A 20,840-nucleotide genomic window follows, 5' to 3' on the forward strand; every position below is an offset into this window, starting at 1 on the left:
ATTGATGAGGAGGCTGGACATAATGTAGGAAATTTTTAATACAGTAAGTATTCAGGAAACTTAATATTGTTCTTTCAAAAGGATTTCTTCCATCTTTTTCTTTTACAGGGACAAATGTTTGTAGCATTGAAATACTTAATGTATTTTTAATATTACAGATCTAGAAATGGCCATTGCCTACTGGAACTTAGTGCTTAATGGAAGATTTAAATTCTTAGACTTATGGAATAAATTTTTGTTGGTAAGTTCACATTTTCTACAGTTGCATGTTTTCTGTAAAATTCTACAGTGGTTAAAGATTAATGAACATATTTTAAAGCATGACTAATTCACCTCAGAGCATGTAATGGACATAGAATGAGGAATTTGATTATCACAAATTCATTGTACAGTTGTTTTGCATTCTTGTATTTAGCATTGTCTGGACAATTTTCTTCCAGCTCTTTTTAGTGATTTTAATATTTTTTTCATAGGAGCATCATAAACGATCGATACCAAAAGATACTTGGAATCTTCTTTTAGACTTCAGTACAATGATCGCAGATGACATGTCTAATTATGATGAAGAAGGTAATGAAAATTTTTGCCTTACTAGTTTTCTTTAAATAGCCTCTTTTTTTTTTTATCATTTTTTCCCTGAACTTCTTACCCACTTCTTTTTTTCTTAGAGTTGGATTTCTGTCTTCTGAATGTATGAATTGCTTTCATCCTCTTTACCATTCCATTCTTGTGTTTCTTTAAATTCCAGCCAGTTTTCATATCTTCCAGAAAAGCATAAGTAATTTCCATTTTTTTCTTTTTTTTTGGAAAAAAAAACACTGATATACTATGAGCGCTAAATATGTTGCTACAGAGTAACAAAGAGGGAGAGGCAGAGGCGGAGAAGGAGAAATCTTCCATCCACTGGTTCACTCCTCAAATGGTGGCAACAGTCGGCTGGAGCTAGGAGCTTCATCCGGGTCCCCACATAGGTGCAGGGGCCCAAGCACTTGGGTCATCTACTGCTGCTTTTCCTAGACCATTAGCAGGGAGCTGGATCGGAAATGGAGCTATGCCACAGCACCAGCCCCTCTTTCTTTTTTTAAAAGATTTTTGTTTGTTTATTTGAAAGAGCTACAGAGAGTGAGGGAGAGATAGAGGGATCTTCCATCAGCTGGTTCATATCCCGCATGGCCACAATGGCTGGGGCTGGGCAATATGGAAACCAGGAACCAGGAGCTTCAGATATCTGGGTCTCCCCATGTGGATGCAAGGGCCAAGCACTTTGGCTATCTTTTGCTTTCCCAGGCCATTAGCAGGGAGCTGGATCAGAAATGGAGCAGCCAGGACTCAAACCTGTGCCCAAATGGGATTGTCAGCATTGCAAGTGATGGCTTAACCTGCTATGTCACAACACCAGCCCCAAGGCTTAAGTAATTTTCATCTGTGTTATAGATCTAAAGTTTATTTTATGGCCAGCGCTGTGGCACAGCAGGTTAAAGCCTTGGCCTGAAGCGCCGACATTCCATATGGGCACCAGTTCTAGTCCCAGCTGCTCCTCTTCTGATCCAACTCTCTGCTATGGCCTGGGATAGCAGTGGAGGATGACCCCAAGTCCTTGGGCCCCTGCACCCACGTGGGAGACCTGGAGGAAGATCCTGGCTTCTGGCTTCGGATTGGCACAACTCTGGCCGATGCAGGCCATCTGGGAAGTGAACCAGTGGATGGAAGACCTCTCTCTCTGTTTCCACCTCTCTCTGTAACTCTGTCTTTCAAATAAATAAAGTTTATTTTAGAAACCTATTGGGCCTGCACCGTGGCTCACTAGGCTAATCCTCTGCCTTGTGGTGCTGGCACACCGGGTTCTAGTCCCGGTCGGGGCGCCGGATTCTGTCCCGGCTGCCCCTCTTCCAGGCCGGCTCTCTGCTGTGGCCAGGGAGTGCAGTGGAGGATGGCCCAAGTGCTTGGACCCTGCACCCCATGGGAGACCAGGATAAGTACCTGGCTCCTGCCTTCGGATCAGTGCGGTGTGCAGGCCGCAGCGCGCCGGCCGTGGCGGCCATTGGAGGGTGAACCAACGGCAAAGGAAGACCTTTCTCTCTGTCTCTCTCTTTCTCACTGTCCACTTTGCCTGTCAAAAAAAAAAAAGAAACCTATTGTCTTCTTCATATACTTTTATACATATTTGTATGTATTTTTATTGTGTATAAGCTTGATTATAAACTTCTTCACGTTAGACTAATTTGAGGTGTACTTTAGCTGCCAAATATAGTATTAGCATTCAGTAAATACTTCTCTGCCATTTCCTCCTGTGTATAATAAAGATGATGCCACCATCTACTAGCAGGGACATGCATTTTTGTTTATCTAGAAATGGCAGTGACCCTGACTATGTCATACATACTTACCTAGTCTTCCTTGAGAACTACTGTTATGTATTTTTGAATTTTGTTTATTTGAGAAACAGAGCAAATGAGCTCTCGTATGCTGCTTCATTCCTAAATGCCTGCAAAAACCAGACTTTCACAGGCCAAAGCCTGGAGCTGGGAAATCAGTCCAGGCCTTCCACACTCATGGCAAGGGCCCAACTGCTAGGCATCACCTGCCACCTCCCACGACCTGTGGTAGCAGGAGGCTGCAGCTGAGTAGGTTGCTGACACTGAATGCAAGCACCTGGCGTCTTAACCGCTAGGTCTGAGGCTTCTCCCACAGAATGTGTTTCCTGAGACTGTTGAATAGACAAATGTATTTTTTGAAAAAAAATCTTCTGTGACCTTGGCACCTCTAAACGTGTCCTGTAGGGGCCAGTGCTGTTGTGTAGCAGGTAAAGCTGCCACTCTGCCTTTCAAATAAAATAAATCTTAAAAAAGTGTCCTGTAACTGTTCACAGTAATTAAGGATGTTACTTTTTCTCTTGCTTTTCAATGTCATTTATAGTTTTTACTAAAAAGTGAGGCATGTTTACTCCTGCATATGACTGATAATTACGCTTTTTTTTTTCTTTTTTTTTTTTTTGACAGGCAGAGTGGACAATGAAAGAGAGAGTCAGAGAAAAAGGTCTTCCTTTGCCGTTGGTTCACCCTCCAATGGCCGCCACGGCCGGCGCGCTGCGGCCAGCGCACCGCCCTGATCCGATGGCAGGAGCCAGGTGCTTCTCCTGGTCTCCCATGGGGTGCAGGGCCCAAGCACTTGGGCCATCCTCCACTGCACTCCCTGGCCACAGCAGAGAGCCGGCCTGGAAGAGGGGCAGCCGGGACAGAATCCGGCGCCCCGACCGGGACTAGAACCCGGTGTGCCGGCGCCGCAAGGCGGAGGATTAGCCTAGTGAGCCACGGCGCCAGCCGTAATAATTGCGCTTTCTTTTAGGCTTTAATACCAACTTAGGAACTTCTTGATTTGGAGATTGGCGAGTGATTGTGTAGAGGCATTTATATGTGCAATCTTAAAACTTTGAGTAATTTATTATCATGAAGTAGGATGGAATTTGATATTTGCTGTTAATTTCCTTTCTAAGATCGGCACAGAATGCCTGAACACGTGTTTCCCCTTTGTGCTTTCGGCACAGAGAGTGTGCTATCGTGCTGTGGCCATCCATTAGGCTGCCAGCTCTGGCTAGATTGCCTCTCTGCCTGACTCCAGTGGCCTCAGAAAACTATAATATTATTGATTGCTAAAGGAGTTATTTTTACCACCTAAGGAACAATCAAATACTGGAATGATAGATTAGAAGGAATACAAAGAATATTTTAACTCAAAAATGCTTGAGGTTTGAAGAGTTAATCCATGAGAATAGATAATGCTATATACTTTCATTCTTCTGAGGGAAGTATTTTAAAAAAAAGATTCTGCTACAGTGTTAGCCTTATTTCTTCCCTTTCTTCCATGTTTTTTCTTTTTTCCAGGAGCTTGGCCTGTTCTTATTGATGACTTTGTGGAATTTGCACGCCCTCAAATTGCTGGGACAAAAAGTACAACAGTGTAGCACTAAAGGAACCTTCTAGAATGTACATAGTCTGTACAATAAATACAACGGAAAATTGCACAGTCAATTTCTGCTGGCTGGACTGAACTGAAGATCAATCCTCACAATTCAAACTGAGGGTTGAGACAAACTTTAAGGATACATCTTGGACCATATCGTATTTCATTCTTCTAATGGTGGTTTGGGCTTGTCTTCTAGTCTGGGCCGCTCTAAACATTTATAATTCCAACATTGTGGATTTCATCTTATATCTGTGGACCATCCTAGTTCATTCTCCCATAAGTCTTAGAAGCTTTATGGTGATTATTTTGAGGTTTCCATTCTTGCATAAAGCACAATGCTGTCTTCATCAGAAAACAGTTTGGCATAAAAATTAAACATATGAACATCACAAACAATTTATAAAAACTTCTTAAATATATGCTTTGGGCTAGTTGCAAAGACTATGCTGATAGCACTTCCAATGAGAGTGGTATATTTAAGTGTACCAGATCTGGAATGGTGTTTTGGTTTGGGGGGATTTTTTTTTCCTGGCAAATCACATGTATTGATGTGAGTAGAGTATCTGGTGAAAAATGTCAAAATAACCAACGTGAAATTTTTTTTTTTTGGATAACTTGGTGCCTACCTGAAAAATGTATTGTGTTTCAGACTTGATTTCAAAAAGGTTCCACAGAACTAGTGTGCACTTACCTTACCAATGTTTATATATCGCTGTCCTACAGGGAGCTTTTCTCTAGAAAATGCCTGCATAATGTGAGGTCCACTCCTGTCTACATTATGCACCACATAATTGGATTTCATTATGCTTTTGAAATGCTTATATGCCTGTCAAATAAGTTAAACTATTTAATTTGTTTTGAATGTTTTGGATTGCTACACAATACAATATTCCAAATTTAGGCATGAGGGCTTTTTAAAAATTTTTTGGTTTTTTTCAGTCATCGCACTATGGAACACAAATGAAATTCTCTTAATTTATAAGAAGATAGTAGGAATTAAATTTTGAAAATGGTTGTGATGAGCCATGAAGTTCAATCTTTATATAATATAGGTACTACTCTTTCAGACAGATAGTCCATTTTTGATGACTTCTTATTTTGTTGAAATTGCTTTAATTGCTAATCACTGTGGTTGCCAAATATGTACTTCAGGAGCAAATTTTTAAACAAGCACATACTTGATGCAAAATACCAATCTGGCTTCTATTTTCATAAGTTATTTAATCTCTTTACTGTTTTTGTTTTGCTCAGATAGCTCCATTTTCACATCAAAGCAGAATGCTATCTTGTATGTGTTTTTTTCATTACAAGACCCATGAACTGCTTTCCTGCTAAGAATGCTCATATCTCTGTTCACTCACTGCCACCCTAGGAAGGGTTTGTTGCTTTCTTGGACATTTCCGCAAGGCAGGTGAAAGAGATGATACTTCTGATGCTGGATGGCTAGGGTCTGGAGATAGGAATCGGCTTTGCTTGGTTTACCCAGGCGCTCTCTATGGTCTAGCGTTGGTGTGGAATGAAGGTGTGTACTTCACAACAGCAGTCACGTGTTATGCAGATGTGGAAATGATTTTAAGAAACAGTGACATTGAAACTGCTTTTTATTTACATGATTTTGAAATTGACTAGAAGGCTTACCCCATAGATAATTATGTTAATATTGCAGTCATAACTTTAATTCAAGAATGCAGTTCTACCAAAAGAAACATTTGAAAATCTTTATTCAGGTAACTGGAATTGGTTATTAAAAGAAAAAAGAAGAATCCTGCTGCTTTCAGTATTTCCTGATTTCAGTTTTGTAAATATAAAGAGGAACTTCAATTATGAAAAATTTTAAAAAGATATATATATATATGTATGTGTGTGTGTGCTATTTTGTGTCCTGTCTTGAAGATTTGAGTTATGGAATTGTTTTCAGATGAATTCAAGTATGCTATATTTTGAAATGCGATTCCATTAACTTTTTTTTATATAAATTGTTTTTCATAGAACTCTTTATTGGTTCATGGCCCAGTGCCTTGGGTTTTACAGATTTTTCCATTGAAATGCAAGACCTTTTCAACAAAATAGTGCTTGTCATCAGTTTGGTACTAAACATTTATAATTACTGTGTAATTATAAACAAAAATACATAAAGCTTTGAATATAATTATGTAGCATAAAAGATAAGGTTGTTCACTATGATGGCATCTTAGAATTAAAACTATTACTAGGGCTGAAAAGAGAAGACTGATTTAATGTGCTGTGATTATTATGAGGATAAATGTCTGGTTACAGGGAATATTTTGTACTAAAAACTGCTAACACGTGTGGCCATGTGTGTGCGTATGTCTGAGAGAGTGTGAGAGCAAGAACACACACACACACACACACACACACACAGAGCATATTTTGAATTGCTTTAACTCATGAGTGTTTCCGTCTTCATTCTGGTAAACTCCCCATGCTGATTATTTGTTTTAAACTGAATCACAGGTACAGTTTCCTTTTTGCCAAATGTCAGAACAGATACACATTTTAAAATGTAATGCTTTTTAAATAGTAAAATGTGTAAAATTAGAAGTGCCCACATATAAAAATACTTGAGATCAAGGTTAGTGACTATCATCCGCATATCTCTGTAAATTCAATTGTGTTTCTTACGATCCCTGTCTTATTACCAACAGAGGCAATAAAAGCTACAGTGAAATTGCCATGACTAGATCTTTTCACATATTATTTCAGTGTACAGTTTTTTAAAGACTACAATTACCTGAAAGCTTTCTTAGGGAGAATAATTATTCACACATTGTAATGGCAAGTTTTGGGAAGAAAAGACATGCCAAGTCTTGTTTACTACATTGAAAATGTTTACAACTATGCTTGCGCTGCTTTATTTAATTAACAGTACTGTGGTCATGTAATATGGCATTGTAAGTTTGTGTCCTTCATTTGACTTAAAGAATTTTGATGAGAGAAATTAAATTTACTCAACAGAATAATATGGGAAGTCTTTTACATCATATCCTTACTGGAGAGTTCTGATTTAAGCAAGGTATACTATTTTTCCCCCCTCAGAAAGATGCAAGTGAATAAAGTGTGTATTTATTTATTTATTTATTTTCCTGATAATCAGTCAAAAAGTTGGGGTAGTTGTAGTTAGTTTAATGTGCACTTTGCTTAGTCTTTAAACATGTTACTTAATACTAAGACCACATATTGTAAACCTGTAATTTTTACATGTAAATGACAGAAGAAAGTTAAACCTAGTGAAAAGTTGGAATAGTAAAGGAAAGTGGTGCTGGGGAAATTTATAATGGTTCCCAAAACATGCCTTTGTAAAACTGAATCACTTTTAGCAAGAATTAATTTATATAGTTCTGATTGTTAAATTGTGTATATTTAATAGAAAATACTTACCTGGCACCTCAGGAGTTTTCGTTAAATGTTACTTTATGCTTTTAACAATATGATTTATATTTAATACTTAGATGTTTTAATAAGATTTTGTCAAATTTGATAATGTAATGATACAATGTTTTTAAATGTGAACTATTTAACGTATATCTTAATAACCAAGGACACAAACCTGACTTGTGATTTCTACCTAATGTGATGATTAGGGTTCAAATGATGGCTCATCATTTAACTGATTATAAACCTGAGTATATTTCCGAATTCTTCATTGCCTCCATTTTTACAATCATAGCACTGATTTCTGTTTTATTTCATAGACATATAAGGTTATACATCAAGACACCTTTACCTTTGATTTCTGAGGGGAAGAGGTTTATGTCTTGTAGTTAAAGAGAAATTAAAAAATTCCTAGTAGTACAAATCCCTTTCCCAGTTTTCTGCTTACCATGTGTTGCCATTTGGGTGGAATATTTGCTTTATCTGTACCTGGTTCTGGAGGCAGAGTGTGCTGTGTGTTTTGGTGTTGGCAGAGCCATCTTGCTCTCACCCTGTTTACTACTTAGCGGGTTCGTGGCATTTCCTACTGGCGAGCTCGTGCACTTGACAGCTTTCTGCTAGAGTCAGTCTTTTCGATTCATGTGACTTCTGACTTCTCTTTGATTTATTTATTTTCTTAATCTGCCAAAACTAGGAAGTTAGGTTGAAAAATGTGCAGCCTTTGTAATAAATGGAATTCCTAAATAACATACTTAAGACTTAAAGGGGATCATTTTGTAGTTACCTTTAAGTTGAGAGTTTACAAGAATTTCCTACATTTGTTATGGTTGTTGAATTCACTGTGTTCAGTTGAATGTGTTGTAGTTGTACAATGCAGAAAGGATACTTCACTTGTAATTTAGAGCAGTTGTCGTCCTTGTTGAGGCTGGGCCACAGCACACACATGGTGTATCTCCTCCACTCCGTCTATGTCTTTCTACTTTAATCTGTTGTACATCATTAGTATTGCATGTGAGATTAAATTGGGGCAAATCACTCAGTTAAGAAAAAAATTTTTAAAGGCTGACTTAAAGAGAATGTTGCCTTTTTGCAAATCTGACTCTGGAATAGAAAGAAATGGAGTCTGACTGAAAATTAAAGATATTTATGTCAGGGTACGAAATAGTCTGAGAAAACCTTGTATGTAATGAAAAAGTTGTACAGTATTTGCGCTTGATCTCAGCGAAAAGGCCAAGAAGCTATAAAACTTGTACAATACTAAGGCAGAGGTTTTTAAAAAAGGAATAGTACAGGGCAGGACAAAATGCCTAAGACTGCTAATGAAAGCAGTAGGCAATGATCGTGTTATATTATTACATGGTTTCTAGCCGAAAGAGCACTTTGAATAGTAAGATTTAGAGATGAGTGTCCTTGGAATCCTTTAAATATAGTATGTTTAGTTTTCAAGCAAATGCTAATTAATATTCTCAATGCTAATATTAGATTAAAATTCAGTGTGTTCAAACTACACAAAATGAGTAGGCTGTCAGCCAGAGCTTTAAAATAGTTAGCCTAAGACTTTGTTGTAGCGTTGTTTTTCTTTTAAAAGATTTATTTATTTATTTGAAAGAGGAGAGACAAGAGATCTTCCATCTGCTGGTTCACTCCCCAAATGGTTGCCACAGCTGGGGCAGGGCCAGACTGAAGCCAGGAGTTTATCCTGGGTCTCCCATGTAGGTGCAGGGGCCCTAGAACTCTGGCCGTCCTCTACTGCTTTCCCAGGCGCACTAGCAGGGAGCTGGATCGGAGATGGAGCAGCCGAGACTTAAACAGGCATATATATGGGATGCCAGCACTGCAGACAGCAGCTCAACCTGCCGGTCCCTGCAATGGTAGTTTTTAAAGACAGCTTTACTGAAATGTAATTTGTGCACCATAAAACTCAACACATTGTAAGTATACAATTCAGTACTTTCAGTAAATGTACTGCGATCATTGCAGTCCTGTTTTCAGATATTTCCGTCAGTTCTCTCGTGCCCTGTTAGAGTTAGTTGTTATCTTACCCTGAGCCAGCCATATGTAGCTGCTTCTGTGTAGATCTTCCCTTTCTGGGGCTGACTGCCAGCACAGACCCGACTTGGGGTGCCTGAATCCTGTATCAGAGTGCCGGCTTCAGGTTCCGGTTCTGCCTCCTGCTAGTGTGCCCCCTGGGAGAGAGCCGTGGTGACTTAAGTAGTTGGGTCCCTCTACTCGTGTGAGACTCAGAGTTCCTGGCTCCCAGCTTTTGCTTGACTCCACCCCACTGGTGGGAGCATTTAGGGTGTAAACCAGTGGGTGGGAGTTCAGGCTTTCACCTTTCCAATAAGTAAAATAAGTTTTTTAAAATGTCCCGTTCTAAGAATGTCAGTTGAGCAGTCACAGAATTTGTAGGCTTTTGCATCCACCACATTAGTACAGAGGTTTTGAGGTTCATCCCTGTCGTCACGTGGATGTACTTAGCTCCTTTATTTGCGAGGTGGTTGAAAGATTCACTGCACTTCATTTGTCCTTTAACCAGATGGTGGACACTTAGGTGCGTTCTTACTGTGAACAATGATGCCATGGACATTCACAGATGTCTGGACACATTCTTACCGTTTTCCATCAATTCTCAGCCATGGAATGGTGGGTTTACAGTCAAACTATTAAACTTAAAAAAAAAAAAAGACAACTTTTGCAAGGTGGCTATACTGTTTAGAAATTTCTGCCACAAGGCATGAGGTTGCAGTTTCTGTTGCTCCTAGCCAATTCTCATTACTGTCTCTTCGCCATGCTGGGGTGCAGCAGTGTAGCACCCTACAGTACACCTGTAGAGTGTACCAGTTATACCTCAGTATGCTAATTCGTGTGTGTTGTGTGTACAGTTTGGACAGCTGTCAGGTGGAGATTGTAGTAGGAAAGTTGGTAGGATGAGGACAGACACATCCTTTCACCAGTGATGGTAGTTACTGCGCTTCCAGTGAGGGTTCCGGTCCCTCAGCGATCTGTTGAGATGCATTGTGTAGGTGTAGAGTGGTGCTGGTGGCTGATGGCTCTGTTACTGTGAGTGCTAGGGTTGATAATGTTACACAATTAGCCTGTGACAAATGGGTGTTTGTGTGTATAATGAAAGCTTTGCACAAATTACTGTGCACAGTCGCTGTGTCATCAGCTTTCCCAGAACTTTTGACATAAATTTGGCAATTAATAATTTCTTTAATTTGTAAAAGTTGGTAACAGTTGTTGTAGCAACTTGTGATCCAGTGGACATTGGAGTGAGTGCTTTTTTATTTTTAATGTAAACTTTGGACATACACAAAAGGAGAGCGGTGAACCCATTTCGTGACCGTGCCAGTCTTTGGTTGTTGCTATAACAAAATACCTGAGGCTCAGGAAAGAAAAAGAGATTCACTTAGCTCAGTTCTAGAAGTTCAAGTCCTGGTTCCTGCAGCAGCTCAGCTCTGGGGAAAGCTCTGCTGATGGCATCACGAGGGTGGGAGCTCCCGTGGGAATGAGAAATCAAATCGCCAGATGAGAAGCCAGAGAGCAAGTCAAGGGTTGGGCTCCTTTGGGGCCCCACCTTTTAAAGGTCCTACCTCTGAACATTGCCACACTGAGGGCCCAGCCTCCATCTCATGAACCTTGGGAGGACAGACCACAGCAGTGGCCAATCTTGACTTAGCCTGTTTGCTGCTTGTCTTTTAGCCTTGATACATCTTTTTATAAAATGATTTGTTTATTTGAAAGGCAGAGTTACAGAGAGACAGAGGCAGAGAGAGTGCGAGGTCTTCCATCCACTGGTTTACTCCCCAAATGGGTGCAACAGCCAGAGCTAGGCCGATCTGAAGCTAGGAGCTTCTTCCGGGTCTCCCATGTGGGTGCAGGGGCCCAAGGAGTTGGGCCATCTTCCACTGCTTTCCCAGGTTATAGCAGAGAGCTGGATTGGAAGAGGAGCAGCCAGGACTTGAACCGGTGCCCATATGGGATGCCAGCACTTTAGGCGGCAGCTTCACCTGCTACAGGCCCACCTTGATACATCTTGAAATGAGTCCTAGATGGCAAGTTCCTCAGTTTGTAAGTATTTCATATGTATATCTGAATGATTAAGAACTCTTAAATACGGCCGGCGCCGTGGCTCAATAGGCTAATCCTCCACCTTGCGGCGCCGGCACACCGGGTTCTAGTCCCGGTCGGGGCGCCGGATTCTGTCCCGGTTGCCCCTCTTCCAGGCCAGCTCTCTGCTATGGCCAGGGAGTGCAGTGGAGGATGGCCCAGGTGCTTGGGCCCTGCACCCCATGGGAGACCAGGAAAAGCACCTGGATCCTGGCTCCTGCCAGGATCAGCACGGTGCGCCGGCTGCAGCGGCGGCCATTGGAGGGTGAACCAACGGCAAAGGAAGACCTTTCTCTCTCTGTCTCTCTCTCTCACTGTCCACTCTGCCTGTCAAAAAAAAAAAAAAAAAAAAGAACTCTTAAATACAACCACAACTTTATCACTATACCTAACTGCTAGTGTGTTCCACTCCCTGCTGTGCCCCAGTTTATGTGAGGATTCACAGTCCAGAGACTGCACAAAACCTTATCTGAACCTATGGAGTCCCTGGTCTCTCCCTCCTTGGCTTGAAATTCATTTTTAAAAATTGCTTTAACAATTTTAATTCCTATGCAGTTTCATTGTGTTAATGTAAAAATTGTACATGGATATTCATAGCATTATTCATAATAGCTTTAAAAAAAAGATGGAAAGGCCCCAGATGTCCACCGACAGCTGGGTGAACAAGGTGTATAGCCACACCAGGCACTTTCTGGCCATGAGAAATGAAGCAGCGACGTGCAACAACACGGGTGGACTTGAATCGTGCTCAGCTACGGAAGCCAACCCCAGCACGTCCGCACGGCGTCCAGGACGGGCAGGTCTGGGGAGAGCTGAGTGGTGGGCAGAGGCTGAGCTGCGAGCCGGGGAGCGAGGGGCGACTGCTACTGATTGAGGAGAGAGGATTCTGGGGCTGCTGAAAGTCCTGGGGCTACATAGTGGTAGTGATTGCACAACCGCGGGATTTTATGCTTTAAAACCATCTTACGACATGGAAATTATATATAGTTATGTTTAAAGAGCCAGGCAGACATACTGCAAACATTTACTTGCATTGAGGGTGTCAGGAAAATGTATATACTGTTGTGTGCGCATAATGACGTTTCAATCAGCGGTGCCCTGGGGATTCGGCGCCCGTCTCAGTACCGTATGGCCTGGTGACCTCATAGCTGTTTACCCTCTGACGGCAAAATCACGTTTCTTGGGACAGCCCTGTCGTTAAGTGACACGTGACCGTATTTCTCCAGTTCACAAGAATTCTGATTGCCCACAGAATTGTCGCTGCACTCGTATTTCATGCACACATAGTTCCAAGTTTCCCTTCTTTAAAACACTCCCCTTTACAAATAGGAAACTCTTCACCCAGCACCCTTTGGTGAATGGACTTGGAAGTCCAGTCCACGGAATTGAAGGTTCAAGTGTACTTACGTAGCTGGAAGGAAAGGGGTGGGGGTAATAGGTTTTCAGTGGTTTTTGAAGGAATAGTGGGGCCCTGCAGGCCATATGCGCGCTGTGGTTTCTCACTAGCAGCAGGCAGTGTGCACGGCTGCTGTGCACAGCTCGGCCAGAGTGTGCCCTGCTCACTGTCAGCTGGATACAGATACTTCAGGGGTCTCTCTGGTTTACCTCGCCTAAGTAGCAAGGGAGAGATGTTGCTCATTGCTTTATACTTATCTGGGGAAGAAGATAGCGGCAAGATGTACTAGCACCCTCCCTAGTCACTGAAGGAATCTGGGAAGTTTGTACTTGGACAGAATGGAGTTGTTATCTTTGATTTTAGATTTGAATACTCCCTGTCGTCTCCTCTTAACTTTAATAGCACTATGAATTTTTTTTAAAGATTGGTTTTTATTTCTGTAAAAAGCAGAGGGAGAGGGTGAGGCAGAGAAAGATCTTGCATCTGCTGATTCACTCCCCGTGGCTGCAGTGTCTGGGTCTGGATTGGGCCAAAGCCAGGAGCCTGGAACTCCGTCCTGCTCTCCCACTTAGGTGGCAGGGCCCCAGCACTTGAGCCACTTTCCTTTTTTTTTTTTTTTTTTTTTTTTTTGACAGGCAGAGTGGACAGTGAGAGAGAGAGAGACACGGCCGGCGCGCTGCGGCCGGCGCACCGTGCTGATCTGATGGCAGGAGCCAGGAGCCAGGTGCTTTTCCTGGTCTCCCATGGGGTGCAGGGCCCAAGCACCTGGACCATCCTCCACTGCACTCCCGGGCCACAGCAGAGGGCTGGCCTGGAAGAGGGGCAACCAGGACAGAATCCGGTGCCCCAACCGGGACTAGAACCCGGTGTGCCGGCGCCGCAGGTGGAGGATTAGCCTAGTGAGCCGCGGCGCCGGCCAAGCCACTTTCTGCTGTCTTCCCAGAGACCTGGTCGGGAGCAGGGCAGCTCGTGGTGTGTTGGCATCGCAGTGACGGCTTAACCCGCTGCACTAGGACTTTCTGCCAGGCCGTTTGCATCCTTTCAGCTGCTCCATTCTAGCTGGGCTAAAACTCGAATTTCTTTTTTCATTTGGTCTAGGTAGCTGCATTAGATTCCCAGCTCGAGTTCATTGTCAGCTAGCTCACTTGAGCTGATGAACTGGAGATTTTTCTAGGGGGAAATGGCCCTTGCTATTTTTAACGGTAAAAAGACAAAATCTCAACAAATAGAGTTCAGTGATCTAATTGGCTTTTGATGTGTGATTCCCGAATTGAGTAGCTCTCATCTAAAAACTGTGCTGGGCTTGGCAGAACAGTTGGTTTTTATGAGGTTGCTTGAGGAGGGTCAAAGAAGGAAGCAGCGTAATTTAAAAAGCAGATGTGACATCAGATTGTCTGGGGTTACTTGAAACGATTGGAGCAGAGGCAACTTCTTTTGGCCAAAGTTAGCAGGTTTGCGATTGGGCTGTTTTATCTCTCCCGATTTCTCAGGATGTCAGATAAACGATTCATTGTCAGTTTGATGACCTGGAACTTTGGTGCGAGTGTCTCAGACAGAGGGAAGAAGCTACTATAACCTCGAGTACTCCACCCCACCCCCCACCCCCTTTGTGCTGTGGCTGAGGTGACCCAAAGCTGCTGTTTCTGCAAAATGCCCCAGAACCGGCGCTGGCTGAAAATACCCAGCACAGCTGTTCGGTGTGTCACTGCAGTGACCAAAGCAGATTAAAATAGCGTAATAAAATTACTGTGGCTGACACTCAACTCCTATCATGCCCCTGATGCTATGACACTTCCACAAAAGGCAAGCAAATGGGTGGCACTGAAACCCTGCCCCAAACATTGCTCTAGATCTTATAAAGGAACAACTGGAAACCACGCTGAATGCAGCTCATTAAAGAGTGTGCATACACTCCCTCTGATGTAACTTTGCTGTGTCTCATCCTTGAATTCCTTCCTCTGTTGGAGACAAGAACTTGGGCTGAGAAACTACAATTCCATTTTGATTAGGCATGTTGTGGTCTAGAACAGGAGCTCACTTTAAATGGTTTGCTCTAATTATTTTTAAGCTTTATTTATTTGAAAGGCAGAGAGATCTTCCTTCTGCTGGTTCTCTTCCCAAGTGGCTACAACAGCCTGCACTGGGCCAGACTGAAGCTGGAAGCCAGGTCTCTCAGATGGGTGACAGGGGCCCAAGCACTTGGCCATCTGCTGCTGCTTTGCTGAGCACACTAACAGGGAGCTGGATTGGAAGTGGAGCAGCCAGGTCTTAAACCAGCACTCTTACATGGGATGCTAGTGTCATAAGTGGTGGCTTAACCCACTGGCCCCTGTAAGTTTCATTGGACATAACAAAACGAGGTATGTTATATTCTTGAAGCGAAGGATAGCTTTGATACTTGTTCCTGAAAAGAGTTTACATTTTTGTCTAGAGGGAGTGGGACTCAGGAAGTGATTAAAATGTTTGACAATGATTTATGCATCATACCAGATCCTGTCAGAGAGCCTGTGGGCTATTGTTTGCAGGTGGCCTCACAGTGAGAGTTCACCGTGGGCTTGTGTGATTGAATTGCTTTGTAATGTGGCTTCCTCTTTAACCTGGCTGAGGCGTCCACTCATCGTCCTGAAGAAGCCAGCGCCAGAACATCATTCTGCCAGCACCAGGACGTAGCTTTGAGGGCAAGTTCCCGGCAGGGTTCAGCTGGAGAAATACAAGTTTTCAGTCCAAATACTGAGCGTAGCCGCTTGAGCTCCGAGATGCAGGATCTTCTCTGATGAGGTTTTGTTCTTTCTGGCGGAGCGCAGCCTGACATTTCTCCATTGGCCACAGCATAGGCAAGGGCTGAGAGCTCTATTTCCGTGAGCTTTTGGATTCTATTCCATTTGAAGAAGCCAGCCTTAAGATGACACCCAGCCAAAGCTGGGTCCCTTTAGAAAATGTGGCGCTGTGGCTAGAACAGCTGAGTCCCACGCCTCTTGCATGTCACATGCAGAATCTTTTGTTTCTGTTATCTGCCACCCTTTCTCCTGCCTTCTGACCGGGAGTAGGACTGGCGATGTCTGAGAGGTAAGTTTATTAGAAGTATTTTGAGGTAGCAGAGGCCCCATCTGCTTGCTTCGGTTCTGTTAGTTAAATACTCATTCTTTGTATTTGGACACCATGGAAATGTTAATTCAAGGGCTGCCTTAGAATGCAATTTGTCTTTTTATTATTGGGTTAAAGGAAACTTTTAAAAGTATCCTGGATCAAGTCCTTTATTATAGGTAGATATTTGTTGTATTTACTTTCCCCCAGTCTGTGACTTGTTCTTGTTTGTTTGTGTGTGTGTTTTTAAGCTTGGGTCAGGGCTGTGGCACAGTAGGTTAAGCCACCACTTGGGACACCCACATCTACAATCAGAGTGCCATTTCTGCTCTGCCTCAAATCTTGCTTCCTGCTAATGTGCACTGTGGGAGGCATCAGGTAATGGCTCAAGTACTTGGGTTCCTGTCACCCATGTGGGAGACCCAGATGGAGTTTTGGGCTCCTGACTTTGTCCTGGCCCAGCCCTGACTGTTGTGGGCATTTGGGAGTGAACCAGGAGATGAAAGAGTCTCCTTTCTCTCTCTCTCTGCCTTCCAAATAAGATGAAAATAAAAAAAATTTTTTTAAAATATTATGCCTTTACTATTGTATCAATAGAGGTGGGGGCCAGCACTGTAGTATAGCTGGTTAAAGCCCTGGCCTGAAGTGCTGGCATCCCATATGGGCGCCAGTTTGAGTCCCGGTTGCTTCACTTCCAATCCAGCTCTCTGCTATGGCCTGGGAAAGCAGTAGAGGATGGTCCAAGTCCTTGAGCCCCTGCACCCACGTGGGAGACCTGGAAGAAGCTCCTGTCTCCTGGCTTCGGATTGGCACAGCTTCGACTGTTGCAGCCAGTTGGGGAGTGAACCAGCAGATGAAGACCTCTCTCTCTCTTTGCCTCTCCTCTCTCTGTGTAACTTTGACTTTCAACTAAATAAATCTTTTTAAAAAAAGTATAATAGATGTGATTAAAGACCTCTATTGCTTAATCCCAATTCACTAAGTTTTCTTCAGTTTCTTTTTTTCTATAAATTTTATGGTTTTAGGTCATCAGCTTAGGTTTATGGTTTAATTTATACATATGGTGTGTGAAGTAAAGGTCTAGGTTCTTTTTTTTTTAACCAATGAGTATTCAGCTTTTCCAGCAACATTTGTTGAAGACTGTCCTTTCTCCATGTAATTATCTTGATGCTTTTGTTAAAAATTGATTGCTTATAGACATGTGGGTTTACTGCTGCTCTCTCCTGTCCTGTGGTTGCCGTGTCATCCCTTGACCACTGCAGCTTTAGGTGTTGACATCTGTGCTTTAAGTTCCCCAGTCTTGTGTTTCTCTGGGGTGTGTGTGTGTGTGTGTGTGTGTGTATGTGTATTCTAGGTCTTTGACATTTGCATGTAAGTATTAAGATTAACTTTTCTTAAAACTTTTTCCCTAAAAAAATCCAGTTGGGATTTTGATGGAGAGTGTATTCAGTGTTTCTCAGCTGGGGGCAAGTTTGCCCCAAGGGACACTTGGCAATGTCTGGAGATGTTTTTGATTATAATTGGAGTGGGGTGGTGCTACTGCATTTAGTGGGGGCAGGTATATTGCTAAACATTCTACAGTGTACAGGTAACAGAGGCCATACAACAAAAACAACAGGTCCCAAATCTCAATAATTCCAAGGTTTGGAAACCATACATTAGAGCTATAGATTAATTTGGGAAAAAATTGCCTTTTTTTTCCCCCCAAAGAAACCTTTTATTTAAGGAATACAAACTTCATGCATTTCATAAGTACAACGTTAGGAATATAGTGATTCTTCCCACCATACCTGCCCTCCCACCCTCACTCCCACCTCTCCTTTGCCTCCCTCTCCCATTCCCAGTTCCATTAGAATTGCTATTTTAAGAATATTGAGTCCTCCATTTCAGAAACATAGTATATGCATTTATTTAGATCTTTATAACTTCCATCCCTAAGCAGTGCTTTAAAACTCCCTGTTTTCAGATATTGCACTTTTGTTTTTAAATATTTTATTCTTTTTGATGCTATTGTGAATTAATTTTCTTAATTTCATGTTTTATTTTTTGTTGCTAATCTACAGAAATAAAATAGACTTTTATATTGCATATTGATCTTGGATCCTGTAACTTTGCTGAACACCTTTATTAGTTTTAGTAGTTGTTTAATAGATTCCTTAAAATTTACTGCATAAATATACCATAAATGAATAAATACAGTCTAATTCTTCCTTTTTAATCTATATGCCTTTATTTTTTTAGTGTACTGGCTAGTACAATGAATAGAAGTGGTGATGGTGTCATCTTTGTCTTTTTCTCAATCTTAGGGGGAAACATTACTTTCTCCTACTATTAAGTATGATAATTAGCAGTAGATTCTTTTTGATTCCTGGTTTTATTGTTAGATTTTTATCATGAATGGGTGTTAGATTTTTATTATGTGCTATTATGTGCCTACTCAGATGATTATGTGGCTTTTGTGCTTTATTAGCATGGTATATCACCTTAATTAATTTTTGGATGTTAAACCTACTTTGCATTCCTAGGGCAAACCACACTTGATCATGGTATATAATCCTTTTTATCTGTTGCTGGATTTGAGTTACTAATATTTTCTTTTTTTATTGCCATATAACTTATATAAATTCATTCCTATTAATTCAGTGGCTTTTAGTGTTTTCACAATGTTGTACAATAATCACTGTAATTCCAGGACATTTTTATCACCCCAAAAGGAAACTACTCATTAGTAATTTCCCCTTCCACCTGGTCCCTGACAACCACTAATCTACTTCCAACTCTACAGATTTGCCCATCTTGGACATTTCACATGAATGAAATCATGTAAAATGTAGCCTCTTATGACTAGCTTCTTTCAGTTAACATATGGTTTAATAAGGCAGCATATATCAGTACATCCTTCTTCTTTATGGCTGATGATACCAGGTACTGGAAAGTCTGTGGGAAAATAGGATTAAAAGTTAAGTTTATTATGGTAAAAAGAAAAATTTGAAATGCTGGCCTCTAAGTATTCTTTGGAAGGTTCATGGGGAATGTGTATTATGAAAGTAAATACCAAAATAAACTTATCTTTCTGTTTTCTCATGAATTATTTTGAAGTCCCTTCATATTTCATTTTATAGAGATATTTTAAAAAGATTTATTTTGTTCATTTGAAAGAGCTACAGAGAGCGGTAGAGCCAGAGAGAGGGCTCTTCCATCCACTGGGTCACTCTCCAAACGACTGCAATGGCTAGAGCTGTGCTGATCCAAAGCCAGGAGCCAGGAGCTTCTTCTGGGTCTCCCACACAGGTGCAAGAGCCCAAAGACTTGGCCATCTTCTACTGATTTCCCAGGCCACAGCAAAGAGCTGGATCGGAGTGGAGCAGCCGGACACAAACCGGTGCCCAAATGGGATGCCAGCGCTTCAGACTGGGGCTTTAACCCGCTGTGCCACAGCGCTGGCCCCTGGCGATATATTTAGCTTATATAGTCATCAGCTTATGGATATTTGTGTTTGATTATTACATTGCGTAATGGTTCTGTGAACGCTCCTGAACCAGTATCTGAGTGACTGTTTTCCCTTCTTTTACAGATATGCCCATGATTGGAATTACTGAGCCACATAGCAATCCTGTGTTTTCCTTCTGTAAGCCAGACTGGTTTCCAAAGCAGCAGGGGACCAGGGTTCCATTTTCCCTGCACTCTCATCAGCAGCTGATATTGTCAGTTGTTTTTATTAAAGTAATCCTGTGTGAAGTGATATCTGCTTCTTTTTTCCAGATAGAGACACATTTTATTTACTTTAGCAGTGCATTTGCGTAATCACCAAGGCCACTATGTTTAGACAGGAGAGGGGGGGGCTTGCTGTTTTGGTCCTTTCCTCCTTGGGCTGTCTTGGAGTGCTCACTCTCAGTGTGCCTTATGCTTCCCTGGCCTTGGAGAGGTGGGTCTCCGCTCGTTCAGCCTGGAGCTTCTTGCAGGCCTCCTTGGCCTTCAGCTCGATGATGTGTTTCATAAAAAGCAGCTTTTTCCTGAACACGTTCCCCTTGAATTGTCTTAGACTCATGGTATCCTCTGAGCAGCCGCTGCACAGTCCGCATCCCCCTTCTCCGGGCTGCTTCTCCAGCATTCCAGGACCCGTTGCACCTTTCCCCTGACTTCTGCCAGGATGCCTGCCCTGTCAGCGGGCCGAGTGTTGGACCCAGGAGTGGGCAGTCGCAGGCTTGTGGACCAGCTCAGCCTCGGTCCGCTTCCGGGTCTGCTGCTGGAGTTGTCACTGATGCGTTCATTGATTTCACTGGGGTTCAACCTGATCTTCTTTAGGGTGTGGCCTCCTTTTTAAGAAAATGTTTATTTATTCATTGTCATCTACCTGAATGGCAGAGTGACAGAGAAAGGAAGAGAGAGGTCTTTCATCCATTGGTTCACTCTCCAAATGCCAACAACAGCCAGGGCTGGGCCAGGTTTAAGCCAGGAGCCCAGAAATCCATACAGATCTCCCACATGGGTAGCAGTGGCCCAAGTATTGGGCCATCAGCTGCTGTCTTACCTGGTGACTTAGCAGGAAGCTGGGTCAGAATGGACCATTGAGATTTGAACTGGCACTCTGTTATGGGATGTGGGTGTCTCAAGTAGTGGTTTAACCCACTCTGCTTACAACTCTGGCCCAAAAGTTTAATTTTTATGAAATATAATTTATACTTTTTAGGTTGCTTGCATTTTAGCTATCAAGCCTAAGAAATCATTACTTAATCCAATGTCAGAAGATATATCTATACCTATGCTTCTAACAGTTTTTTTAAGATTTATATATTTATTTGAAAAGCAGAGTTACAGAGAGGCAGAGGCAGAGAGAGAGAGAGAGAGAGTGAGCGAGGTCTTCCATCAGCTGGTTCATTCCCCAAATGGCCGC

At 42.2% G+C, this 20,840-nt stretch overlaps 1 protein-coding gene across 8 annotated transcripts in view; it reads left to right on the forward strand.

Moving 5' to 3' along the window:
* DCUN1D1 (defective in cullin neddylation 1 domain containing 1) overlaps positions 1-19,688 on the forward strand; it is a 57,195-nt gene extending 37,507 nt beyond the window's left edge. For 7 of the 8 annotated variants that reach the window (XR_011388031.1, XR_011388029.1, XR_011388030.1 and 4 more), the window contains 4 exons: positions 159-241; positions 474-570; positions 3,882-15,928; positions 19,521-19,688. Coding sequence is in view for 1 of the 8 variants with exons in the window: in XM_008266563.4 (XP_008264785.1) it covers positions 159-241; positions 474-570; positions 3,882-3,961 (260 nt within the window). In the remaining 7 variants the exon portion in view is untranslated. Of the gene's footprint in view, positions 1-158; positions 242-473; positions 571-3,881 lie in introns of all 8 variants that reach the window. The other variant, XM_008266563.4, reaches the window with a different exon arrangement.
* Positions 19,689-20,840: the final 1,152 nt, after the last annotated feature.

Source organism: Oryctolagus cuniculus, chromosome 4 (assembly GCF_964237555.1).
Source record: "Oryctolagus cuniculus chromosome 4, mOryCun1.1, whole genome shotgun sequence".
NCBI lineage: Eukaryota > Metazoa > Chordata > Mammalia > Lagomorpha > Leporidae > Oryctolagus > Oryctolagus cuniculus.